At 37.2% G+C, this 27,321-nt stretch overlaps 1 protein-coding gene across 1 annotated transcript; it reads left to right on the top strand.

Moving 5' to 3' along the window:
* Window positions 1-15,131: 15,131 nt before the first annotated feature.
* LOC145089467 (polyphenol oxidase, chloroplastic-like) lies at window positions 15,132-16,904 on the top strand. The gene has a single exon (XM_079027904.1). It carries the CDS (start codon window positions 15,132-15,134, stop codon window positions 16,902-16,904), a length of 1,773 nt encoding a protein of 590 aa, XP_078884030.1.
* Window positions 16,905-27,321: the final 10,417 nt, after the last annotated feature.

Raw genomic sequence — 27,321 nt, 5'->3', positions numbered from 1 at the left:
CGAAAATCACAAGCAACCGACGTGCTTAAAAGTTGTGGCATAGTTTTATATAATAAAGCTATACGAAGATCGCACTTGTTAGATGAAGAATAGTTTTAATAGCTACTCGTTCATAAAAGCATAATACCATAATAATTGTATATCCGATGAGTTTTATAACCATACTAAACATAATATGCCTGTAGCGACGTTCTTCAGGCGTCGTAGCGTTATGATAACTGTCACCCCAAAGGACGGACTGTAGCTACCAGTCAGGGCGCGGGATCATGACTTCCCGTATAGATCTATACACATTTGACACGTTCTCCGTACGGGAGACTCTGGTTATAGACAGGACTTGTAGCGATACCTTTTATCAAAAGGGTAGTGTTTGAAGATGTACACGTCTCATGGATTCTCAACTAAGTCTGTATTAAAGTAGTAGTTTTGTATGCAAAGTTTATCCTTTTTCACAATGTTTGACAAAGCATAAATCATAAGTTTTTAGAAGGTATAAAACGGTTTAGCAACGAAGAATACTTTGGAATTTCTAAATACTTTGTATGAATCTAGTGCATGCGAAGTATGACAAGAGTTTTCACATAGTAGTACTAAATCACAAGTGATTCATTTGATAAAAACGAGTAAAGTGAAATTCTATGAAATACACGATAAAAATCGTATGTTTACTTGTATTCCCCCCTAAAAGAGTATAGAAAGCATTTAAAAATGTATTTAAAGAGTGTTTGTAGGGGTATGAACTCACCTGGAAGTTTGAAGATAGCGAGATGGAAAACCGGGCAGAGTTTCGTCTCGGGAAGCGGATTTTTCTCGGGAATCTCGGGAGTAAAATCGACCTTCGGGACTTGAGCAAAAATGACCAGGGCTTCGGGTTTGAACGGGCACGGAAAACAAGGTAAAACGCAAGAGAAGTGAGAAGAAATGAGCAATTTTTCCGGAGACCCTCGCATCCCTTTTATAGGGGGTCTAAGAAGCCTCGGTACGCGGGGCGTATGCTCGTACGCAGCGTGTACGCGTACGTCATGCATGAGCGAGTCCTCGACTGCCTCGGCTTCGGATGGGACGGCGGGTCGGATGAGATGGCGGGTCGGATAGCTTCGCATAGGGGCGACGTGGACGGACCGAGACCAAGGCCTTCGGGTACGCGGGGCGTACGAGGTTACGCGACGCGTACCTCGGATGAGGACGCTGACTCCTCTTCGGATATTACTAGCATTTTGATTTAAATATAATTATAATTTATTTAATAAACTTCAAAAATTCATATCTTCCTCATACGAACTCCGTTTTCGATGCTCTTTATATCCACGCGTAGGTGAGACTACGCTCTACAACTTTCGTTTAGACTCCGTTGGAAAATTCCGAAATTATTTTTATTATTTATTTTATAAATCGTCGTGTTTAAGGAATTTCTTTAAAAATTCATAACTTCTTTATCTGACGTCGGTTTTTGCCTGACTTTTTACCGCTGTAATACCATTGTCGAGACCTTCGATTCTCGTTTAGGTCATTCCGGCCAACAGTCGTTCGATCGATGATTCGAGATTTTAGCTGTCTACTGCTAAGCCGGACTTGGAAAATCTTAACTTCATCATACGAAGCCGGGTTTGGGCATTCTTTGTAAGTATGATCCTGGTTTAATGATATTAAACATAATAGGAATTTAAATAGATACTTTTTAGGCATTTTATTATCAAAGTAAATTTTATTACCCCAAGGTGGTTACAATACTTGACTCTTTAAGTCATTACAAAGAGTTGAAATATCGGGTTGTTACAGCTTTCCTCATATCAGGTTCAAATTTAGGGGATACATTTCGCCTTTCCTAGGAGACTTTAAAAGAACTGCTTTCGTTTCCTTCTCTACAATCTCAAAACCTTCGTCATCAAAGCTTTCTTTCAAGCTTGTTCCCACAACCAATTGAGAAACACTCATTAGGTTGTGTTGTAGTCCTTCCACATAATCCACCTTTCGTATTGAGAAGTCTCCATTCGTAATCATCCCATATCCTTTGATCGTTCCAAACGAGTTGTTACCATATATTACATTTCCACCATTTTTCAGTGCATGAAACTCTCTTAGCTCTTCCTTTCTCCCAGTCATATGACGTGAGCAACCACTATCGATGTACCATTCGTTGTCAAACTGATCATCATGAATAACCTACAAAGAATAAGCATATTTAGGAAACCAAAGTTGCTTGGGTCCTGGTGAGCCTTTGACAAAACGAGGAGAAGTTATAGCAAGATCAACCAAATAAGTTCTCTTAATTAAAGTAGTTTCATCTTTCCTTTTAATGGTGAAAACTTTAATCTTATTATGTTGTGGTTTTGTCTCTTTTAAATCGGATTGTTTTCGTTTAGATTTGATTTGATTTTTGATGAATTCTTTCTCCACTCTCTTAGAATTATACATTGACTTATTGGTTGGTACGTTAGACTCCTCGACTAGCTTTCTCTTTCCCTTGACATCGTTAGGTAAATATTTTAAGGGTTGAGGGAGATGAGATTTTGGTTTTGCGCTTGATTTCATCGAAGAAGAGGGTTTTGGAGTAAAGTTCTTTGATTTCTTTTTCTGATTGTAAGAATGACAGTGCGAACATTGACTAGAATTCGCAAGTGAACTAGCTTTCGTCTTTTGATTTGAAGATTTCTCTTTGTGAACGTAACTTGAATTTTGGGATTGCCAAAATTTCTTCCTTTTGTTGATATTTTTCTGATATCTCTAATTCCTTTCACGTTTTTGCTCAGCAAGTTGCTTTGAAGATTTGTGAATATTTGCCTTTCGCTTTGATTTTCTTGCATGAGATTTGCTCTTTCCAGAATTATCTTCATTTGGACATTCCTTAGTACCACTCCTACTACCCTTCTCAAAACTTGATGGCTTATTTATAGGTTTAGCCACATAACGTCCCCTTGTTATCCATGAGGTCCTATCTAATAGACCTACAGTCTCGTCCGCATTATCAATTGGTGCAGACCAAAAGTAATTGTCACGCCCATCTTTGTTGTCTTCTTCTACGAGGGATGTTAATTCCATTGTTTGAGTTTTATCCACTCCATCAACTTTGAAGACTTGATTTGGGACAGTTTGGACTTTAGGATAACCATAGCTTTTTCTTTCAAAATTTTCGGTTTATTTTGAGAAATCCGAGCGAACTCAACTGAGTTTTCAGAAATAAGGACTTTTACCGGTTCAAATTCGTTTTTCACAAACTCAGAACAGTCAATCTCATCTTCTACAGATATTTCACTCATATCACTTTCCTCATCAAATTCAGATATATTTTCAAGATTTATTTTATTTTCTGAACTTAACCTGGAACTCAATGAGTCAAATTTCTGTACTGTTTCGGTCTTGATTTTCAACCGGTCATTTTCATCAAGCAAGTTTCTCAACATGTCCTGATGGTCATTGGACTTAATAAAAGATTCAACTTTGTTCAGTCCAATTCTATAAGCTTTAGAGGTTTCGTCTGATTAGACAATGGATTCACACATGTAACAATCAGCATCAATCTCTTCTTCCTTGAATTCAAGGAAAGGCAAGATCATTTTGTGAATCTTTTTACCTATTTCACAATCTAAATGCATCTGAGTAATATTTGAATAAAGTCATTTAGCAATCAAACAAAAGATGTTTCTTTGTTTCAAAAACTTCAAATTATCTCTCTGCAAATAAATTGATTCATCTCTAGACTTAGACAACTCAGACTCCATCTTCTTAATCCACATCCTTCGCTCCTCACTCTTGGATGACGTCATGCTGATTTGATCAGTTAGGTTAGCATTCACTAGACGAGTTTGTTTAAGACTATTAGTTATACTTGAAAAAGTAAAATTTAGGTCGCTTAATTCAGATTCATAGTTAGATATAGGTACATTAAGGGATTCAAGAATGGTGTGTATGTTTTTAATTAGTTGATCACACTCGTTGATTTTTCCACTAACAAGTTTTGCAGCAAAACACCTCTCGTCTCCTCTTCCCTTTGCATCCTCGCATCCACTACCAGTTGACACACCATTGGTCACCATCAAGCACCTACCGAAGAACTTTGAGATTTATTCCTTCGCAACGAATGCCCTACCATGTGTGGTCTTGCGAACTTCCTCATCCTCTGAGTCAGTTGACCAAATCTCCACTCCTCCAAACTCATCTTCAACATTTTCCTGCACAATTAAAGCAGGCATAGAGTTGTCAGTGGTTTTCTTCTTCTTGATCTCTTCCAGCTTACGCATGTAGTAAGTCTCATCATCCTCGCCATCTTTCTTTTCGTTCAGCCTTCTCAACATGCACTCCTTTGCCAGATGATTTTTACCATGACAATAATTGCAGTCATAGCCAGAATCACCTACGAGCTTGTTTTCTTTCTTCTCTTCTTCCTTCTTAGGAGCACTTTTATTCTCCTCCTTCACTTTCTCAGCACTATAACTTCCCTGCTAGTTTTTGTTCTTAGCAAATGGAAATTTCTTTTTGGCGAACCATTTGGGATTTGTAATCATCAGTACATAATCTTCGCTAGAAATATCACAATCAGAGAGTTCCTTTTTAGATTCTTCCTCTGTAACATTTTTGCCTTTTTCCATAAGAGCTAAGGACCCCATACTCGAAACAAATTTCGCTTCTCTTGTCACCACACTTTCATGTGACTTAAGAATACCAACGAGCTTAGTCATTGTATAACTTTTGAATTGTATGTGTGCTTTAATGGTAGACACGACAACCATCCACTCTTATCTGAGTCCATTCGTGAAGGTAACTTTTTGTTCGATCAGTTCGCTCCCGATACCTCTACTAAGAAGATGGTTGTAGCGATTGAACGTCTGGCTCAGACTTTCTTCCGGATTTTGTGTAAAGGGCCCAAACTCCGAAAGCAGAAGGGTTTAGGTATCGTGCTTGAGATCAGCATCAGTATGATAAAGCTCTTTAAGCCTATTCCAGATCTCTTTCGTTGTAGTACAAGAACTCACTAAACTAAATGTATCAAACTGCAAGGAGAATCTGATTACCCTCATTGCTTTGATATTGCTGACAAGTTTGCCTTTTTCATCCTTGGGAACTTCCTTCACATCGATGAGCAGTTGGTTGTATTCCTTTTGAGTTTTAATGATTCTTCGAGTTTCAGTATGAACAAACGGGCCTAGAGTAATGGCTTCCCATATCAGGTAACCATTATCCTCAGATCCAACGACGTAATCTTCAAAAAGTGACGCCCAGACTTCATACTCCAGAGGAAACAAGATTGGAAACCTTGTATTCGATCATATGTTGCTTGTAATGTTAATGGAGTTTAACTGTGAATCGTCGTGTTGCATGTTGACTTGATTTCAATACCTATCAAGAATCAGACTTATAAACACGTATTAGGTTAATATCGAGATCACAGGGTAACATCAATAAATCAGTGACGGCTCAAACAGATCCAATATTTGCGGAAACCCTAATAGCTTCTTCAAACAAAATAGTTGTGTATTGAGTACATAGCCTCCTGCTATGATACCAATTGTTAGGAATAAAATTCTATCGATTTGATTCTGACAAGTAAATAAATAGCACGGTATGAAAACAAGAACACAAGATGTATCAACTGGTGTCGAATGATTAAAAGACATCACCTCGGAAGAACTCTTTAAAGAATTACTATTGTAGAGGCGTGTTAGGGTTACAAGAAAAGATCAATCAATAGTTCCTCAAATTAGATACATGCATGCACCATTTATACTTTAACCCTAATAATAACTACGGTTGGACATGACCAAACCGTTTACAAAAAGGAATAATAACAAGGTCCAATGACGCAACACTTAAATATTCAACAAGAACTGATTACACTAATGAACAAATCCTCAGAGCAACAGACCCCTTCCAATTTTGTCTATTGTAGAAGGTATATAACTCTATCTACATCACATACATCCCCTAGATTTCGATAATTGTTTGATATGTGAGACTTTATGTCTCAAAGTTTTCGAATTGGATAGGAATTTAAAATATTTAAGATGAAAAGTAATGTCTTCTTCATGGTTCAATCTCTTCGAGACATCAACTTCTCTCAATTCTGTTTTTAGGTTTTGCGGAATTTGTAGATTAAGACTAATGTTAGTGTTGAAAACAAAAAGGATTGAAGATTTCTATGGCTTTAGTAGCCAATATTTCTCTTTCAAATGCATATTGTCCTAACTGAAAATAAAAAGACCATTGCATTGTAACAAACCCCTAAATTTTACTCCACAAGCGTATTTCAAAACTAGAAGAAACCCACATAAAAAATCAAGCTTTCAAATCGATCAGAATCAAGGAAATCGTGAAATTTAACAGCTTAATGAAATAATGACACTAGGATATTATTATAAAAAAGCCCTTTAAAAACTGAGTTGAAGGAGATAGATCGCAAATAAATGGAATTAAACAAATGGTAAAAATCTTCAGGATTTTGTTTGAGAATGATGGAATCCTAAAATCAACAAAAGGGAATGAAAACTAGATGAGATGATGATTAAATTAAACAGAATAGCCATAGATATATTAGTTTTAATGGTTTATGATGTGTGCCTACCTTCTTCAGGTCCTTCCTGCATCAACTTCACCCATTTTCCAGGACACAAGAAACTTTAATTGTTATCAAAGAGTAAATGACATAAATGGTCCTTGAGGTATTAAGATTTGGGTTAATACCTTAAAAACCATTATTTATACACTTTTGGTTTGATTTAACCCTAATTTATTTTTTTCTTCATTTTCCATTATATTTTAGAAAAAGTTTTATTTTCGGGCCCTTGACCGGTCATCAACAGGTAGCATGACATGTCGTTTTCTATTTTGCTCAGTTTGCATTTAGTCCCAACATTTACTTATAAGTTTGCATTTAGCCCCAATATTTTTTCCCCATTTGCCATTGTTTTTTAGAAAAAAAAAATGGTTTTAGCCATTGGCCAATCAAGAATAGGTATTTTAAAACATAATAACTTTAAATGAAAAAGGAAAAAACAGAGAAAAGAGTCAACACTGCGACTTCTTCTTGAGGGTGAGAAGTGTTACCTATAGGGGTGCAAACGAGCCAAGCTAATCGTAAGCTACTCGAGATCGAATTGTTAAAAGCTCGAATCCAAACCGATTTTAAATGAGCCCGAGCCGAGCTCGAGCTTAATATTAAGCTTGTTTATTAAACGAGCTCGAGCTCAAGCCTATGTCACTAAGCTCGATTAGGCTCACGAGCCTAAACGAGTCTTTACATAATATAATTTATTAGTATTTATATATATTAAAATAAAATATATTAGGGGAATTATGAATTTAGGGTAGTAGTAAACGAGCTCGAGTCGGGCTTAAGCTTATTTAGGCATGTCAGATAACAACGAGTCGAGCCTGAGCCCGAGCCGAGCTTGAATAACTCTTTACGAGCACGAGCCGAGCTCGGACTCGAGCCTCATATAACTTAAACGAACCCGAGTCAAGCCTGGCCAGGCTCGGGCTCGGCTCGGCTCGTTTGCACCCCTAGTTACCAAGTAAACCAATGATTTTTTTTGTTTTATCAGTGTTTGTTATATTTAATTAATCTACACATGTATTTTAAAATGAAGGAAAAATACCTAGTGTAAGTCTTGAATCCATGACATCTAATAAACAATATGACATGCGAATCTTTGAGCTAATCAATGTTGTTAATTCATTTGTAACTCATCTAAAAAACAATTGGTTATTTCTAATGCCATATTTGTTAAGAAACCATATATTTCTAAAGAGTAAAAAATGTGTTTTCTCGTTAAGCGTGGGGTGTTAGCTGGTAAGTTAATGAGTTTTTTTTTGTATTATCAGTGTTTGTTGTATTTAATGTACACATGTATTTTAAAATGAAGAAAAATGACCTAGTGTATGTCTTGAGTCTATGACATCTAAGAAAAAATATGACATGATAACCTTTGAGTCAATCAAAATTGTTAATTCATTCGTAACTCATCTAAAAAACAATTGTTTATTTCTAATGACATATTTGTTAAGAAAACAAATATTTCTAATGACGTATTTGTTGAGAAACCAAAGAAATAAAAATACATATTAACGACTGGCCAAGGGCTAAAATGAAATTTATTTTCTAAAAAACAATGGCAAATAGGGAACAAAAAATTGTTAGGGCTAAATGCAAACTTATATGTAAATGTTGAGGCTAAATGAAAACTAAGGAAATGCAAAACCGACACGTCATCATGACTTGTAGGTGACTGATAAAAGGCCGAAAATATAACATTTTTTAAGCTATAATGGCAAATGAAGAACAAAAAATAAAATTAGAGTTAAATCGAAACAATGATAAATAAATAATGACTTTTAAGGTATTAACCCTTAAGATTTTCCTTGGTTATCAGTTACATTAAAAATTTTGAAATCATAGAGACCAATATTGATTATCTTAAACGTTAAAGAACAAACTCTATTTTTTTGGAAACCACACCACCCATTTTTCAAGATTTTCCTTTTATTTATATAAAATTGGTTATCTAGATTAACGAATATTTCTTAAAGTGAGTAAGGTTGTGGTGAAGTTGATATTAGGTTAGATGGCTTTATTTGTGAAGAACATGACTGGATTTATTGATAGATCTCTTCCAAAGCAAAGCTCGTCTGAAATTTCTAACTTCAATGCATGGATGCATAACATTAAATTGGTAATTTCTTGGATTTTAAATTCAGTTTCCAAAGAAATTTCAGCTAGTATCATGTTTACTAAAAGTGATTTTGAAATCTGGAACAATTTAAAAGATCGTTCCCAACAGAGTAATGGACCGAGAATTTTTCAAATTCGAAGAGAATTATCGAATCTTAGTCAGAATCAAGATTCTATTGCTACTTACTTCACAAAACTCAAAAAGATTACTGATAAATTAGTCAATTTCAGACCTAATTGTACTTGTAACAAATGTGAATGTTGTAGTGTTGAGAACATTAAGCAGCATTTTCACAATTAGCATATAATGAATTTCTTAATGGGATTGAATGATTCGTTCAAGAAGAGAATCAATAGTCTATTTATAGTGATGTTCAACATTTAATGGCCTTTGCAGCTAAATCAACTCAAAATTGTGGCAAGCCTCAAAACAACTTCAAGAATACCACTTGTGACAGGCCTTTCTGCACTAATTGCAAGTTGCAAGGTCACATGATTAACAAATGTTATAAGCTTCACGGATATCCTCCTAGTTGTAAGTCCAAAAGTAGGGTTGATGCAGTTGCTTGTCATGATGATCCAAGTATTCAAATGTCATCTATCAACAATGATTTGTCTAACATGTTCAAAGGATTTTATCAAGAAGAATGTCAGCAAATCATGTCAGCTCTTTCCAATCATATGATCTCTGTTAATCCAAACGAGGAAACAACTATTGGTAAATGTTATTCCATTTCTATTAATTCAGGGCAAAAATCATAGAAATGGATAATTGATTCATGTGCAACTCAACATGTTTGTCATGAATTTTCCATGTTTTCCAACAATAAAAGAGTTTCTCATCACATTGTTACTTTTCCTAAAAAGATTACTCTTCCTGTTAATCTTATTGGTGACATAATCATTGATCATCTTTTCATTTTAAAAGATGTTCCATATGTTCTATTTTGATCAGAACTTGATTTTTGTGAGTTCTATTACTAATAATCAAAGATTGATGATACAGTTTACTTTTCATCATGCTTTGATCCAAGATATGAAAGATATGAAGATGATTGGCATAGCTGATCTCTATCAAGAGCTTTATGTGTTGGATGAGAAAAGCCATAAGAAAGATATCTAGATTTGTTCTGTTTCCTTAGATGTTTGGCACACCATATTAGGGCATCAATCTAATAAGTGTATATCACCAATAAAAGAGTTGTTATCTGTAAAAGTTGCTAATACAGATCTCTCACATTGTTCCATTTGTCCTTTAGCCAAACAAAAACAATTGCCCTTTGTTTCTGTCAACAATATGGAAAATGACTGTTTTGCCCTTGTGCATTGTGATATACGGGTTCCATTTTCTACTCCATTTATTCAAGGATTCAGATATTTTGTTACAATTGTAGATGATCATAGCAAATATACTTGGATTGATATGTTGAAAAACAAGTCACATGTTATTACCATTATTCCGGCCTTTTATCAAATGGTTCTTACTCAATTTGATAAGAAATTTAAAGTTTTTCGATCTGACAATGCTAAAGAGATGGACTTTACAGATTTTTTCATCAAAAAGGTATTATTCATCAAAGGTCATGTGTTGCTAAACCTCAACCAAATTATGTGGTGGAAAGAAAACGTCAACATTTGCTTAATGTGGATGGAGCATTATGTTTACAGTCAAATTTACCCTTGACTCTATGGAGTGAATGTATTTTGACTGCTGCTTATCTTATTAGTCGTCTACCTTCTAAAGTTTTACACTACAATACTCCTTATCAAAGTTTATTTGGTAAACATTCTTCTTATTCTCAATTAAGAAGCTTTGGATGTTTAGCATATGTTTCTACTTTGGCTGCAAACATATCACAATTTTGACCCAGGTAGAAATCTTGTGTATTTGTTGGTTATCCTCCTAACATGAACGCTTACAAACTTTATGATCTTTCCAAAAATGAATTTATCATTTCCAGAGATGTTGTATTTCATGAATCAATATTTCGTTTTATGAATACTTAAGTTCAAACATCTTCTTTCTTTGATCAATTTGTGCTTCCTATTTCCACAAATGAAGATGTTCCGTTTCCAGATTCTTCTAATTCTGATCATCCTGGTCATTCACCTGATTCCAATTCTTCTTCTATTTCTGGAAACTCTTCTTCTCATAATCCTAACATTACTACTAGTAGACCTACTAGAACCAGATATCCACCATTATACTTAAAAGATTTTCATTGTAAATCTGTTACACGTTAAAAGTTATCATTCAATACACTTTATCCTTTGGAAGATGTTCTCGGTTATGACAAGATCTCTCCAAGTCAGAAAGCTTTAGTCATGAACATTTCAGCCAAATTTGAGCCTCAAATTTTTAGTCAAGCAGCAAAATATTCACAATGGTGTAAAGCAATGGATGAAGTACTTACTGCAATGGAAGCAAACAATACTTGGATCATTATGCCCTTGCCTTCTGATAAACATACAATTGGATGCAGATGGGTTTATAAATTGAAATATGGAAGTAATGGTCAAATTGAAAGATATAAAGCTCATTTAGTTGCCAAAGGTTTTGGTCAGCAAGAAGGAGTAGATTTTTTTGACACATATACCCCTGTTGCTAAGTTAGTAACTGTTAAGATGCTCCTTATTATTGTTGCTACCAAGTCATGGAATTTAGTCCAATTAGATGTCAATAATGCTTTCCTCAATTGTGACATCCCCAATTTCACGGCCAGAAAAGACCGATTTGTTTATGCTTTGTTTTTAAAATCAGAGTAATCGTTTAAAGAAAATTGTTGCGGAATTTGTCCCCAAAACAAAATATAATAAGAATTTATCAAAGCATTTCTTAAAGAAAAGTATTTTCATTATATAAAAAAATCCCGGGATATCATGTTCCGATACAGACACATAAGCATAAACAGAACTTACATTTATTTACACTAATGATTTACATCTCCTATAATCTCTCAGTGAAATATGCCTTCGTATTGATACATGTGATACAAAGAAAACTGAGTGGGTCAGGCTTGGGAGCCTGGTGAGCATATAAGGTTTTCGACCCACAATAATATAATTATTATTTTCAACCATCAAACAATCAACTCAATTACCCATCCCCATTATCTTCTTTATTTCTCAAGGTTTTACCCTAAGAATTCAACTATCATTCATTCATTCATTCCTAAGGATTGACCTATGGATTGACACAAAATCCATTGCTACATAAGGCATATCTACCAATATCATCCTTTAAGCGCCTCAGCCAGGATTACATCAGACACTATGAGGTGTGGATGCCAGGTTAATGACATTCTCTTTTAGGCACATCTGCCGACATTATCCTATAAGCGCATTTACTAGTATTATGACATTCTCTATTTGGTGCATCTACCAATATTATTCTTAAGCGCATCTGCTAGTATTACGACATTCTCTAATCGGTGCATCTGCCAATATCATTCTTAATCATCTTACATACCTCATCATTTTATCACATACCAACTATCTCATCTACCAATGTTCTACCTAACATATTAGTAGATATAAAATACATATATAGTTTAACTCATTTAAAAACCATATAAAACATCTATTCCATACTTATCTCAAATAAACAACAATATATAAACACATAGCATGTATTTCATAGCGAATACTTCATATTTATGTGTTAGAAGAAAGTAACCACACACTCACACATATAAACAACAATATATATACACATAGCACGTATTTTATAAAATACTTCATATCTATGTGTAAGACGAAAGTGACGATACACTCACTTGATCAGAAGATGATCGGACAGCACTACGACTTGTAGAAGTAGTATTCTTGGGTAGATCTTGAAGATCTTCACAAAAATCGGGCTCCTCACAGGCAGGCTTTGGCTCGGGAATCTCACTTCTCGGGATCTTCGGGACTTCGAAACTTGTTTTGGGGCTCAAGAATGATACCGGGGCTTCGGGATATAATTGGCACGCAAATCGAGGCAAAAACTAGAGAGAAGAAAGAGTTTGAACAAAAGAAATCGGTAGCTATGGCATTTTATTTATAGGCTGCTGGGTCTGGGATTACGTTGGGCGTAATTTCCAAGTACGCTGGGCGTAATTTCCAAGTACTCTGGGCGTACTCAGTACGCTGGGCGTAATTTTGGTTACGCTGGGCGTACGCTTCGGATAAGCTTTGGTATGTGTGCCACGATCTTCAAAAATTCATAACTTCCGCATACGAGCTCCGTTTTCGGCGTTCTTTATATCCACGCATAGGTGAGATTATGCTCTACAAATTTCGTTTACACTCCGTTGACTAATTTTGACTTTATTTTTTATTATGTATTTTTAGTAGGCCGGGACATAAAAACTTTGTTAGAAATTCATAACTTCTTCGTCCGACGTTCATTTTTGTCTGTCTTTTTACCGTTGGACTACTATCAACAAGATCTTCGTTTCTCGTTTAGATTGTTTCGGCTAAAAACCATTCGATCTCAAATCGAGTATTCGGGCTGCATACCGCTAAGTCGAAACTTAGAAAAATCATAACTTCCTCATACGAAGTCAGATTCGGACGTTCTTTTTATGCACGCTCATGGTTTAACGAACTCTACAACTTTTGTTTAGATCGTTAAAGTTAAATATTAATCTAATGTAAAACTACTTTTTACGTCATTCAGCGTCATGCCAGTTCTGTCGCGAAACATCCACAGGTCATAACTCGGATTTCGGCGTTCTTTATATGCACAGAAACCTTGTGACATATACTACAACTTAGTTAAGATTATTTATTCTAAATAATCTTCTATCAAAAAGTCATTTTTGACGCTTATCGTCTCTAAATTGACTAGACCTAATCTACGGGCGTTACATCAATTGAGATCTAAAAGAAGAAGTTTTCATGGAAATACCACCTGGTTTCAAACTTCAGAAAGACAAATACCCGAAAAATGTTTCTTTGGCATTTAAACTTAATATATAAATATATGGTCTCAAACAAGCTTCAAGACAACGGTTTGAGAAATTTTCTTCATTCATGTTATTTCTGGGATTTACACAATCAAAGTCAGATTATTCTTTGTTTTTCAAAGGATTGGGATCCACTTATGTTGCTCTTTTTAGTATATGTGGATGATATCTTGATTACTGGATCATCAAATACATAAATCAATTTTCTTAAGCAGCGATTAAGTGCCAAATTCAAGCTAAAGGATTTGGGTTCTCTGGGATATTTCTTAGGATTAGAAGTGGCTAAATCCAAAGAAGGAATTTTTGCTTCATAAAGAAATTATACACTGCAACTAATTGAGGATTTGGGTTTCCTAGCAGCCAAACCTATTTCTACTCCTATGGATCCTAGAAATAATTTACAAAGTGATAAAGGTGATCTATTCGTTGATCCTGCACGATATAGGAGATTAGTGGGTCGATTGTTATACTTAAATATAACACATCCAGACATTTCTTTTTCAGTTCAAAAATTATCTCAGTTCATGTCTTCTCCAAGAATTCCTCATTATCAAGTTGTGTGTCATCTGGTGAAGTATTTGAAACAAAATCATGGTCAAGGAATTTTCTTATCTGCTAAATCCAATTTCCAATTAAGAGCTTTTTGTGATGCAAATTGGGGTAAATGTTTAGATTCAAGACGCTCCGTTATTGGTTTTTGCATATATCTTGGAGATTCTCTAGTTTCATGGAAATCTTATAAACAAGCTACTCTATCTCGATCTTCAGCTGAAGCCGAGTATAGATCTATTGCTTCTACTACTTGTGAGATAATTTGGTTGAGACAATTGTTACGAGATTTTGAGATTAACACTAAAGAAGCAACATTATTATTCTGTGATAATGATTCAACCATCAAGATTGCTACCAATCCGATTTTCCATGAAAGGACCAAACATTTTGAGATAGATCTACATTTTGTTCGAGAAAGAGTTCTTAATCAAACTATTCGATTAATGTCCATTAAGTCTCAATTTCAGTTAGCAAACTTATTCACAAAACCATTACCATCTACCAAGTTACTACCACTTATATCCAAGATGTCTTTGAAGAATATATATTCTCCTCTTCCATCTTAAGGGGGGGAATATTAGATACATAGATGTATATTTGGTCATTTTATGCAATTATGCTATGGTTGAGGGTTAATTATGTGATTTACCATTCTAGTTAGTTGTGATGTTGTGTGTATATATATATATATATATATATATATATATATATATATATATATATATATATATATATATATATATATATATATATATATATATATATATATGGGAAGTGATTCGTACACAATATTTTTTATCTATACACAACAATTCATGTTTTATAGAGTTCTCGTAATACACTCAATGATTATAACTTCAATTATTAAATTAAAAGGATAAATTAGTAAAATTCGATTCTCATACGCTCGTATATAAATATATATACTCTTCACATATCTCACTCTCAAAATTAAACCTAAGACTATGGCATCGCCTGCAGCATCACCAACCAAAACCCCTACTGCCACTACCTCCACCTTCACCGGTGGAAGGAGCCTCTCTTCCTCATTCACCTACTCTTCTTCCTTCTCTTTTAAGTCATCTCAAGTTCCAATAGCTAGAATCTCCAACCATCGCCATGCAGTTTCATGCAAAACCATAGATGATGACAACCACCATGCAAACTCCAGCAAATTTGATAGGAGAAACATCCTTTTACGGATCGGAGGTCTGTACAGCGCCACCACCACTTTTGGATCTAATTCATTGGCCTTTGCTGATCCAGTCATGGCTCCCGACGTCACAAAATGTGGTCCAGCTGAATTACCCATAGGTGTTGAACCCATAAATTGTTGCCCTCCAATCACCACAAATATTCTCGACTTCAAACCACCGCAGTCAAATACTCTCCGTGTCAGGCCGGCAGCACATTTGGTTGTTAATGAAGATTACATAGCTAAATTCAATAAAGCTATCGAGCTCATGAAAGCTCTCCCACATGATGATCCTCGTAACTTCATGCAACAAGCTAACATTCATTGTGCGTATTGCGATGGCTCGTATAAACAAGTCGGTTTCCCAAATCTGGAACATCAAGTACATACCTCATGGCTATTCTTTCCTTACCATCGCTATTACGTATACTTTTTCGAGAAAATTTGTGGCAAATTAATTGATGACCCAAATTTCGCTATTCCATTTTGGAACTGGGATGCACCAGATGGTATGCAAATCCCTGATATTTTTACAAATAAGAATTCTCAATTATACGATCCTCTTCGCGATACGAATCATCAACCACCGTCTGTGGTTGATCTTGACTTCAATGGTGTCGACAAAAATCTGAGCCGCTCTGAGCTTACGTCCAGAAATCTCAGCGTTATGTATAGACAAATGGTGTCTAGTGCAAAGACTGCTAGTCTTTTCATGGGTAGACCTTATCGTGCAGGTGATGAGCCTAACCCTGGTTCTGGCTCCATCGAGGTGTCACCACATGCTCCGGTTCATAGCTGGACCGGAGATCCGAAACAAAAGAATTGGGAAGACATGGGTACCTTTTATTCTGCTGCTAGAGATCCTATATTCTATGCACATCATGCGAATATCGATAGAATGTGGTCAATATGGAAAACTCTCGGTGGAAAGGATTTTACAGATAAAGACTGGCTTGATTCATCGTTCGTGTTCTATGATGAGAACGCTGACTTGGTTCGAGCCAAGGTGAGGGATTGTTGTGACTCTAAGAATCTTGGCTATGTTTATCAAGATGTAGATATACCATGGATAAACTGCAAACCTTATCGACCATCGGAAAGGGCTCCTGTATCCTACGACCATATACCATATACAAAAAATGTTTTTCCAGGGAATCTTGATAAGGTGATAAAAGTGCTGGTTCCGAGGCCGAAGAAATCGAGGAGCAAGAAAGAGAAAGAGGAAGAAGAAGAGATTTTGGTGATCGATGGGATTGAAGTGAAGACAGATGAGTTTGTGAAGTTTGATGTTTTAATTAACTGTGAAGATGATGGGATGAGCGCCACAGCGGATCAAGTTGAGTTCGCAGGAAGTTTTGTGAATGTCCCTCATAACCATGATCATGGTAAGAATATGAAGACAAGATTGAGGTTAGGGATAAGTGAGCTTTTGGAGGATTTGAGGGCTGATAATGATGAAAAGGTGTTGGTGACATTGGTGCCCAAAACTAACGGCAGTGGAATTTCCATTCAAGAGATAAAAATCGAGCATGAAGTTCGATAAAAATAAGTTCTCATTTTCTGTAAACAATAAAGTATGGTCATGAAAGATATTATGCTTTTCAGTATGTAATACGTACCATATAAAAATAAATTTCGTAATTTAATATAACTATGATTCGAACGTTTGGAATAATTTGATTGCAAGTCATGAAATGTACTTCACCTGTTTACTCTCAAATGAAATTTAATTATATCATCACTATATATAGTATTGTTGTATCTATCATTTTACATCTAACTCATAAAGATTAATTTTTGATGAATTCGGAGTTGCGTTCATAGTTTGGGCGGGAGGGTTATCAACGAGTTGGAGCTCTTTTAAACCCCATTTTTGGCCGATTTTCAATTTTAAATTATTTAGTTTTAATTGAAAACCCAGATGATTAATATTGATAAGGCGTTTAATTTCAATACCCTTGTGACAATTCTATTTTTTTTTTTAAATTCGACAAAGCATGAGAAATTTGGAGAGATCATTTTAGAATATACCATGTTACAACTTTAGTATGTGTTTATTTAGGTTTTTTATAATCAAGTCAACTTCATTACAATTTTAACCATATGCATCCCTAAGCTATGTTTTGCCATGCCAACGTTCTCCAAGGCCAGAGGGAATGATGTTATGGATGTACCATGGCAAAGACCTCCCGCCTCATTTTTGTCATACAAAGGGAGTGATGCATGGTTATATATTGTGGCAAGAAAGGAAGGAGAAGAGAGAAAATGTGAAAAGAAAACAATGAATAGCTCGCAGTGGGTTGCCATTTTGTCATGCCAATTGAGATGGAGCGGTGTAGGCCACGCCACCTTGGTGGCACCTATGCGCCATGTAGGATGTATTTTAAGCGCACACCTAAGATGCCAAAGAGTTAAAGTGGAGATGTAAGGAGACTCTTGTATAAAAACCAAAGCTTTCAAATTTCCAAAAAACTACCAAAGCTTTCAAATGTCTAAAAACACAAGTGATTTGTTTATTAACATACTAACCACGAAGTATATCATACTTTTAACACAAAACTTCATCAATGGTCCCTGCAGTTTCACAAAGTTTATTCCTTAAGTTTAAAAAAAACTCACAGATGGTCCATATGGTTTCAAAACTTTTAACTATGGTCATTTTAGCTGATGCCATCATTTTTTGGTCGTTAATAGAATGACATTTCCGTCATTTCACAAAACAGGGACCATTTATTAAGTTTTGTTATTAAAAACAGATAAAAGGAAATATAATTATTTAATGTATATAAAGGGTCTCTCTCTCTCTCTCTCTCTCTCTCTCTCTATATATATATATATATATATATATATATATATATATATATATATAACAATCTATCTATTTATATGCTTATGTTTCCTATCCAGAATCTTGGAGTCATCCTTTCAAGACCAAACATTTGTTATGCCTTATGAACATGGAAATTGAATCTACACCAAGGTACCAACCGACATAGAAAAAGACAAAGGCAATGATTTTTACTTGTAGTGGTGGTGTTATAGTTAATAGAAATGATGATGTTTGAGGGGAGAGGGAGAGGAACATAATTCTACATTTTGGAAACCCAATTCCATGAAACAAAAGAAAAGTTGAAGTGAAATTATCTAATTTTGATAAAAACAAGCTCCAATATCGACTCTAACATCTAACATGCCCACAATATTGTTTTGGAACTCCGATTTCGTGACTCCAACCTGAAATTCAATCAAAATCGGTTTCATGTTTCAATTAAATGAACTTCCATTATGATTCTAAGCTTCCAAACCTACAATCGTGTTCAAATCTAAGCAAATTAGTTCAAATTTGAACTAAACAAACTCCGATTTGGAATCAACATTCCAAAAGCCACTAAGATCAAGAAGCATGTAATCCATTTGTCAGAAGAATCAAGTGGAATCCATTTGAAATAAGAAAATGTGTTCCTTGAAGATGAGAATAGTGGAAGAAAAAAGAATTGATGGCTAGTGGTTTATGGTGATTGTTTTCTTGAAAGTCTTTAAGGCTCCGATTTTCAAAATCAAAGAACATCCTATTTGGTTCAATTTGATGATTAGAACAAAAAAAAAACCAGATGAAAACTATTACCTAGGGGTAAAAAGCTTGAATCTTTCCCTGTAAATATGGTATGTGGATATCGATAGATTGGATGGAGTGAATAGATGAAGACTGACCTTTGTTCCCTCACTTGATTATGGCAATCATAGGTTGTGCTAGTGATGTCTGGTTGTGATGTTCCAGAGAAAAATATAAAGAAGATTACACTAGATCGAAATTTACAATGTTTCAGATTCGAAGTGTACGTTCATCCTAACCTGTTTGTTCATCTTCATTTAGGTTTCTTAAGCATGATCTGTAATGATATTATACACATGTCTAAGTTCTTGAAATCTAGGGTTGTTCGATGGTGGGTTTCTTAATTGATTTATGAAATGTCTTTTGAATTTGGGTTTTAATTTTTGATTTTATAATGATGGATTTCTTAAAAATCAAGAACATGAACTCAGAGATGAACACTTGGATATTCGATTCCTGGGTTGGAGCACAAACAGAAAAATCATTTCCTGAAGAACACATCTTTGATTTCTTTTTCTTTTTTGTTATTATTTCTGGAAATGTATATCTTTTTGAAATTGGGTTTGGGTTTTTGATTTTTGGAATGGTAGGTTTCCTATAAATCATGAACATGAACTCAGACATGAAGATATATTTCTAGAATGGTGGGTTTTTTGTTTTTGGAATGGTGTGATATTCATGAGAGAGAGAGAGAGAGTTTAACACTCCAAACCAGGTATTAACTTGAAGCCTATAAAGATTTTAAAATATTGCATAACAAGTCCTTTAAGTACAATGGGTGTACTCATGGGTACGCTTAGCGTACTTTGCAAGAATGATCACGGAGGGATAACACGTAGGCTGGGCATACCAAGAGTACGTAGGGCATACGTGGCAGATGTCTAAACCCTAATTTCCGGACTTGAGACCTATATAAGCATCCTTATCTCATTTGAGCCTCACCCTAATCAGCCTTTTTCACCTCAAACATCTCTAAAAAAAACCTAATACCATTTGAGAGTGTGTTTTGAGTTTAAGGAGTGCATTTGTGACCATTTTTGGTGTCCATTCAAGAAGAAGAAGTCTTCAAGCAAGCTTGGAGTGGCATTGGGCTTCAAGAACCTTTATCTAGTTCATCTTGAGGAGCTTCTGGAGGTATAAAGCTTTGATCTTGCCATCTTATTCATTAGATCTAGCTAGGGTTTTCTAGTTTTGTCCTTTTTGTTCGTTTTGGATCTCCTCTTGTGAGTTGAGCAACTCCAGAGGCTAGAAATGTTAGATCTGAGGTCGTTCGGTCCATTCATAGCATAAAACTGAAGTCTTGATGGGTGTTTTGACCTCATGCATGGATTAAGACCTTTGGAAAGGTCATAATGGGTTATTGGGAATATATGAGACATGCAAAGGCATAAAGTTACCAACTTTATGCCCTAGATCGTCTTAATGAGCTTAGATCTAACTAGTGGATGTAAGAAAATCGAGTATTAAGCACTTCATGAAAGAAAGTGATAATCTGTTAGTACGATGGGGGTAACTTAGCATACACATCACGTACGACCCAGGGACTCAGTACGCTGCGTGTACCAGGGTGGTACGCTAGGCGTACGCACAACAGAAGGACATGGATTTGTTTTGGCCCTTTGAGCTTTTGGGCCTCAATTAGTCATTGGGCATGGTTGTGTTTAGGAGTTAATGGGCGAGTATGTCTGTTTTGGACCATGGATGTTATGATTGGGCCTTATTGGGCCATGAGGCCCATTAGTGGTTTTGGATATGGACTTTGGGCCCATTAACTAAGGAAGACTTTTTGGGCCATTGTGAAAGGACTTGGGGATTTGGGTTCCCCACTTAGATGGTGTTTGATCCTAACATTGAGTAATATTATTATTGTCCAGCACGGCTGTCTACGGACTGTTAGGAGAGCAGCCTTCAGATTCTACAGACAGAGGTGAGCCTCCTCACCATAACAATAGGTTTAAGGCACCAATGTCGACCCATTAATTGCTATGTGATGTGCTAGTTGGTTATTGAATATGTGATATGCTAGTTATTTGTGACACTTGCATGAAAGACCTCGGGGGGGGGGGGGGGGGGGTCCCGAGGCACCTATGTGTAAGACCTTGGAGGGTTTCCAAGGCATCCTTAGTAAAGACCTTTGGGGGGTTCCCAAGGAATTTGGGCTATGATGTGTGTGAAACCAACTAGTTTTAATCCTACTAACTTAGACACAAACTAAACACACGAAAGGCAGTGTACCTATCGATTAGTAATATAGTTCAAGAAAGTAGGGTATCGAACACAGGGAACGGTAAACAATTAAAATAAATGCTAATATTATCTAAATAAAACAAGTAATAGAAAGTGGGTTCCTCTAGTTTTGCAAGACTAGAAACTTACCAACTAATACTTAGACTACTTAACTAAAAACTAGATAAGCAAAGATTCAACTAAATTCAATAACGAAGGGAACTTCTGTTTAGTTCAACTCAATTGATACTATGGTTGATATTATGGTATTAGTGCAAATGGATTAATTCTTCTATTGGCTACCGATTCAAGTGATTAGATTCACGTTCGCTGCACTAATCCTTAGAGAACAAACTAACTCAAACAGTGGCCAGTGATCTAATTTAATTCAATTCACTAGGTTATTTATTCGGGTTAATTTAGACTTGTAATGGTTAACTAATTTGGTCCTTTAGTTAACCTCTTATTGATGGTCATCACACAAGATCACACATGAATTTACCTATTTTTCTTATTAAATCTAGTTTCACATTCGCAAATCCTAGTCATATAATAAAGTGTTCACATAAATCATATGAGGTAAACAATTAAGAGATGTTCATGCAGCTTAATTGTCTTCCTATTAACAGAAAAATAGTTATCATTCACACATAAGGTTCTTTAACAAGCTAAAATCAACAAAAATATTTTTATGTTTTTGGAAACCTTGGCACAATATCTAACATTTGATGCATCCCCATTTAGATATTTGAACACTTTATTTTTTAGGCTAATTTCATTGATTCCAAATAGTTTCGTTGTATTTGACTTTTGAGCGTTACATTGGTTTGGACAAATATAGGGTTGTCACATCATCCTCCCGTTAGAGGAATTTCGTCCTGAAATTTAATCTAAGACAGAGTTTACGGGTTGGGAAAGAGATACAAGTACTTTTGTTTCATCTGATCTTTGCGTTCCCAGGTTCATTCAGGTCCTTGCTTGGCGTTCCAACGGACCTTTACAATAGGTATACAGCTTTGTTTAGTTCTTTTAATTTCCCGATCCATGATCTCTACTGGTTCTTCTACGAATTATAGATTCTCATTTATTGCAATTTCGTCCAGAGGGAAGACAAGGGTCTCATCGGACAAGCATTTCTTTAGGTTTGATACGTGAAAGGTGGGGTGTACGTTGTGGAGTTCCTGAGGTAGTCGAAGTTTGTAAGCCAGCAGACCAATCCTGGCAAGGATCTCGAATGGTCCAATGTACCTTGGGTTCAGTTTCCCACGCTTTCCAAAACGTATTAATCCTTTCCAGGGCGAGACTTTTAGTAGGACACGGTCTCCAACCTGGAATTCCAAGGGTTTCCGTCTTTTATCCGCATAACTCTTTTGTCTGTCTCTTGATGCCTTCAGTCGTTCCTGGATCTGAAAAATCTTCTCCGTAGTTTCCCTTATGATTTTTGGCCCAGTGAGTGTGTTGTATGTTGCTTGTCCTCTTGCTAGCTGGGTGTCACCCACTTCAGCCCAACACAAAGGTGATCTGCACTTATGGCTGTAGAAGGCTTCGAACGGGGCAGCCTTGATGCTAGTGTGGTAGCTATTGTTGTACGAAAACTCGACCAATGGTAAATGGGTGTCCCATACCTTTCCAAAATCGATTACGCAAGCTCCCAACATATCTTCTAGGGTTTGTATGGTTCTCTCACACTGGCCGTCAATTTGTGGGTGATACACAGTACTCATGTCTAGTCTCGTTCCTAGAGATCTTTGCAGCGACTGCCATAATCTTGAGGTGAATCTACTATCTCGGTCCAAGATAATGGATATTGGCACACCATGCAGCCGTACAATCTCTCTCAGGTATGTTGTAGTTAGCTTCTCCAATTTATCCGTTTCTTTGATTGGTAGGAAGTGCGCGGATTTAGTTAACCTGTCGACGATCACCCAGATGGTGTCGAGTCCGCTTGCCATCTTGGGTAATTTGGTTATGAAGTCCATGGTTATCCGCTCCTACTTCCATTCGAGTATTTCTTGTTGTTGTAACAATCCCGAGGGCTTTTGGTATTCCACCTTTAGTTTGGCACACGTCAGACATTTGCTCACGTAGGTAGCAATTTCGGCTTTCATGTTCGGCCACCAGTACAGTTTCTTGAGGTCCAAATACATCTTATCGGATCCGGATGTATGGAGTATCGTGTCTTATGGGCTTCGTTCATGACGACTTCTCTGAATTCGCCAAACTTCGGTGTCCAGATCCGATTCATGAAGTAACGAACTCCATCATTCTTGACTTGAAGCTTCTTATCCATTCCCCTTAAGGCTTCCCCTGTCACATTTTCGGATTTTAAGGCTTCTATTTGGGCTTCCTTGATTTGCATGGACAGGTGTGAATGGATTGTCATAGTTAGAGACTTCACTCGGCGGCCCGAGTATTCCTTTCGGCTGAGTGCATCATCCACCACGTTAGCCTTTCCGGGATGATACTGAATTTCGCATTTGTAATCATTTAGTAGTTCTACCCACCGTCTTTGTCTCATGTTGAGTTCTTTCTGGTTGAGGATATGATGGAGGCTTTTATGATCGGTGAAGATTGTACATTTTTTGCCTTAGAGATAGTGCCTCCATATCTTTAGAGCGAAAATGACTGCTCCTAGCTCGAGATCGTGTGCCATGTAGTTTACTTCATGCGTCTTTAGTTGTCTTGAGGCATAGGCGATGACCTTCCCTCGTTGCATCTGAACACACCCAAGTCCTTGGTTTGACGCATCACAATAGACCACGAAGTCCTCCGTTCCTTCTGGTAAGGTTAGGATGGGCGCACTACATAAGGCTCGCTTTAGTGTTTGAAACGCAATGTCTTGTTTTTCTCCCCAGTCGAAGGTCACACTCTTCTGAGTTAGGGTGGTAAGTGGCTTAGCAATCTTCGAAAAGTTTGGTATGAACCTTCGGTAATACCCGACGAGTCCCAAAAATTGCCAAATTTCTGTTGGGGTTCTTGGAGTCGTCCAATTCTCTATTTCTTTGATCTTGGAAGGATCCACGTGTATCCCCTCCTTGCTTACTACGTGACCTAGGAAATCTACTTCCCGAATCCAAAACTCGCACTTTGAAAATTTTGCGTATAGGCTTTCTGCCCTCAATGTTTCCAAGACTTGGGGAGGTGTTGGTTGTGTTCTTCCTTGCTTCTTGAATAGATGAGTATATCATCTATGAACACGATCACGAATTTATCCAGGAAGGGACTACATACTCGGTTCATCAAGTCCATGAACATCGCTGGTGCATTTGCCGGTCCAAAGGGCATCACTACAAACTCGTAGTGACCATAGTGTGTTCGGAATTCCATTTTGGGGATGACTCCTTCTGGCACTCGCAGTTGGTGATAACCAGATCTTAGATCGATCTTTGAGAAGTAGTTGGCTCCCTGTAGTTGGTCGAACAAATCGTCTATGCGCGGTATGGGGTATCGGTTCTTGATCGTGAGTTTGTTCAGCTCCCGGTAATCGATGCACATGCGAAAAGATCTGTCCTTCATTTTCACGAATAGGACCGGTGCTCCCCATGGTGAGAAGCTCTGTCTGATTAAGCCTTTGTTCAGCAGATCGTTCAATTGACTAGACAGTTCCTGCATCTCGGATGGGGCTAGACGGTAAGGCGATTTTGCTACTGGAGTAGCTCCGGGAATTAAGTTGATTCTGAACTCGACTTGGCGTTCTGGTGGGATCCCTGGAAGATCTTCTGGAAAGATGTCTGGGAAGTTGCAGACTGTCGGAATGTCTTTAATGTTCTTCAATTCTTGTTTCTTGACTACTACGTGGGCTAGAAAGTTATGATATTCCTTGCGAAGATATTTTTGTGATTTAACACAGGAGATGATTTGTAAACTTGTACTAGGTTTGTCACCATAAATGACAAGAGTTTCGCTGTTTGACAGATTGAGGCGAACGGCCCTTTCGTGACAAAGTATATCAGCATGGTGAAGGCTTAACCAGTCCATACCGATGATGACATCAAAACTTCTTAGTGAAATGGGCATAAGATCGATATGAAACAAGTGCTCGTTTAAATTTAATGTGCAGCCTACGTACATATCTTTTGCGCTTTCCGTTTTACCGTTTTCCATTTCTACAGTGAATATTTTATTGAGTGGTTGGGGTTTTTGATTAAGTAGGTGTTTGAATTTATGACTCACAAAACTTCTCTCCGCACCGCAGTCAAAGAGTATGCATGCATAAATGTTATCGAGGAGAAACGTACCCGTAACCACCATGGGGTCAGCTATTGCTTCATTTTGTCCTATCGCCAGCACTCTCCCAACACCGCCAACATTCTTTGCCTTGGGGCAATCCCTCTTGAAGTGCCAAGTTTCTCCACACCCATAGCATGCCTGGCTTATTCCAGTACCAGGAACTTGAGTGATTGGTCGTGCCGGTGCCTTATAGAAATGGGCAGTGTGCCATTTCCAATCGCAGTTTTTACATTGCATTTCGCGGCAATTACCGTGGTGATGGTAATTGCATTTGTTGCACTTTGGCAGGTTCCCGACATATTGCTTTGCTGGCGCAGGGGTAGCAGGAGTTATAGTGGGGGCAGTAGCGGCATGGACCGCCACCATTTGTTTCTTTGAAGATTCTTGCGAAGTTTGCCCTTTTCTCTTGTTCCAGAACTTCTTCTTGCTGTTGTTGTTGCTTCCTTTGGTTGGTTCAGCGACGACGTTCGTGACACTTTGACAGACACCATGATCAACGACAGATTGCGCTAGTTCCTTGGCGTTGTCGAACGTTGTGGGTTTGGAGGCTAACACACTCCCTCGAAGTTGGGGTGATAGTCCCCAGATATAGCTTTCCACCTTTTGGCTTTCCAGGATCATCATTCCTGAGCAAAGTATTATCAAGTCACTGAATCTGTTGGTATAGCCTGCGATGTCCGAGCCTACCATCGTAAGGCCCAACAGTTCCTGTTCGAGATTCTGAATCTCGCCTCTTGGGCAGTACTCTCGTAGGAGCATTCGTTTCAGGTTTTCCCAACCCATGGAGTTCGCCACTACTAGGGTTAGTGCCTTGACGTGGCCGTTCCACCATGTTAGTGCTCGTTTGGAGAAAGTATAGGCGGTGAATTTCACTTTGCTTTCTTCGGGGCATGCGCAAATTTCGAACACAGTTTCCGTTTTCTCTATCCATTGGGATAGAGTCGTCACTCCCTCAGTCCCATTAAATGGAATAGGTTTGCCGTTGGTGAAGTCTTTGTAAGTACATTCCCCGGAACGGCCTTGGCTTTGGCAATTTGTACAGCTGTTTATTCCTCCTCCTGACCCGTTGTTACTCATTTGTACCATCGTTGCGGTTACAACGACTGTTACAGCAGCTTGGAATATAGTTGCATCCATAGTTGGAGGGGGTGGTGGAGGTGGTGTTGGAGCTGAGTTTCTGCGTGATGATCTACGAGGAGGCATGTTCTGGTAGAGAAATAATAATAAAGACTATAAGTTTCTAATGATTTGACAATCATGCACTAGAGGGTTAGTTATATCTTGTAATTTGTTTTGACATTAGTTAATGGTTTGAAAGTAGATATAGCAATTTAGATAATTCTATAAGTTTCAAGAGGTATGTAAAGAAATACTTCATATATATATATATATATATATATATATAACACATACGGTGCGTTACATTATGCTTCGTGTTTAGGAAAATTTGACCTATCTAGAGGTCTCCGATTACAAGTTCAAAGAAAGTAAGAAAAACTTTATCCGAGGTCCTATTCTATATCAAAACTGTTGGAGTTGGGCAAGTCCTACTTGCGGCGTGTTGTGCGTTTGGAGCTAGACTCGGCATCCGATTGTTTGACTCCCATTAAACGCCTCTCAAGAGCTGTTTGTTGTTCCTTCATCTCTCTTATTTCTGCAAGTGCTGCCTCCATTTGGCTTTGAAGTGTCCCTGTGTGGAGTTGGGTATCTTCGTGTAGTCCGTCCAGACGACGGATGTCTGCGGCGTTACCCTTTGTAGCAGCATTGATCTCACGAATTCTGGCCGCTTGCATGTCCGAATGGTAGTTCTGGGTGGCTATTGTGCCCACAAGAACGGGAAGCGCTCGATCGGTTGAGCCTCCCCCACTGACATTGTAAAACTCCCGACACA

This window comes from Lactuca serriola, chromosome 2, assembly GCF_051521515.1.
Source record: "Lactuca serriola cultivar US96UC23 chromosome 2, Lser_US96UC23_V15, whole genome shotgun sequence".
Lineage (NCBI taxonomy): Eukaryota > Viridiplantae > Streptophyta > Magnoliopsida > Asterales > Asteraceae > Lactuca > Lactuca serriola.
Note: the sequence above shows the minus strand (reverse complement) of the source record. Positions and strands in the feature narration are given on the sequence as shown.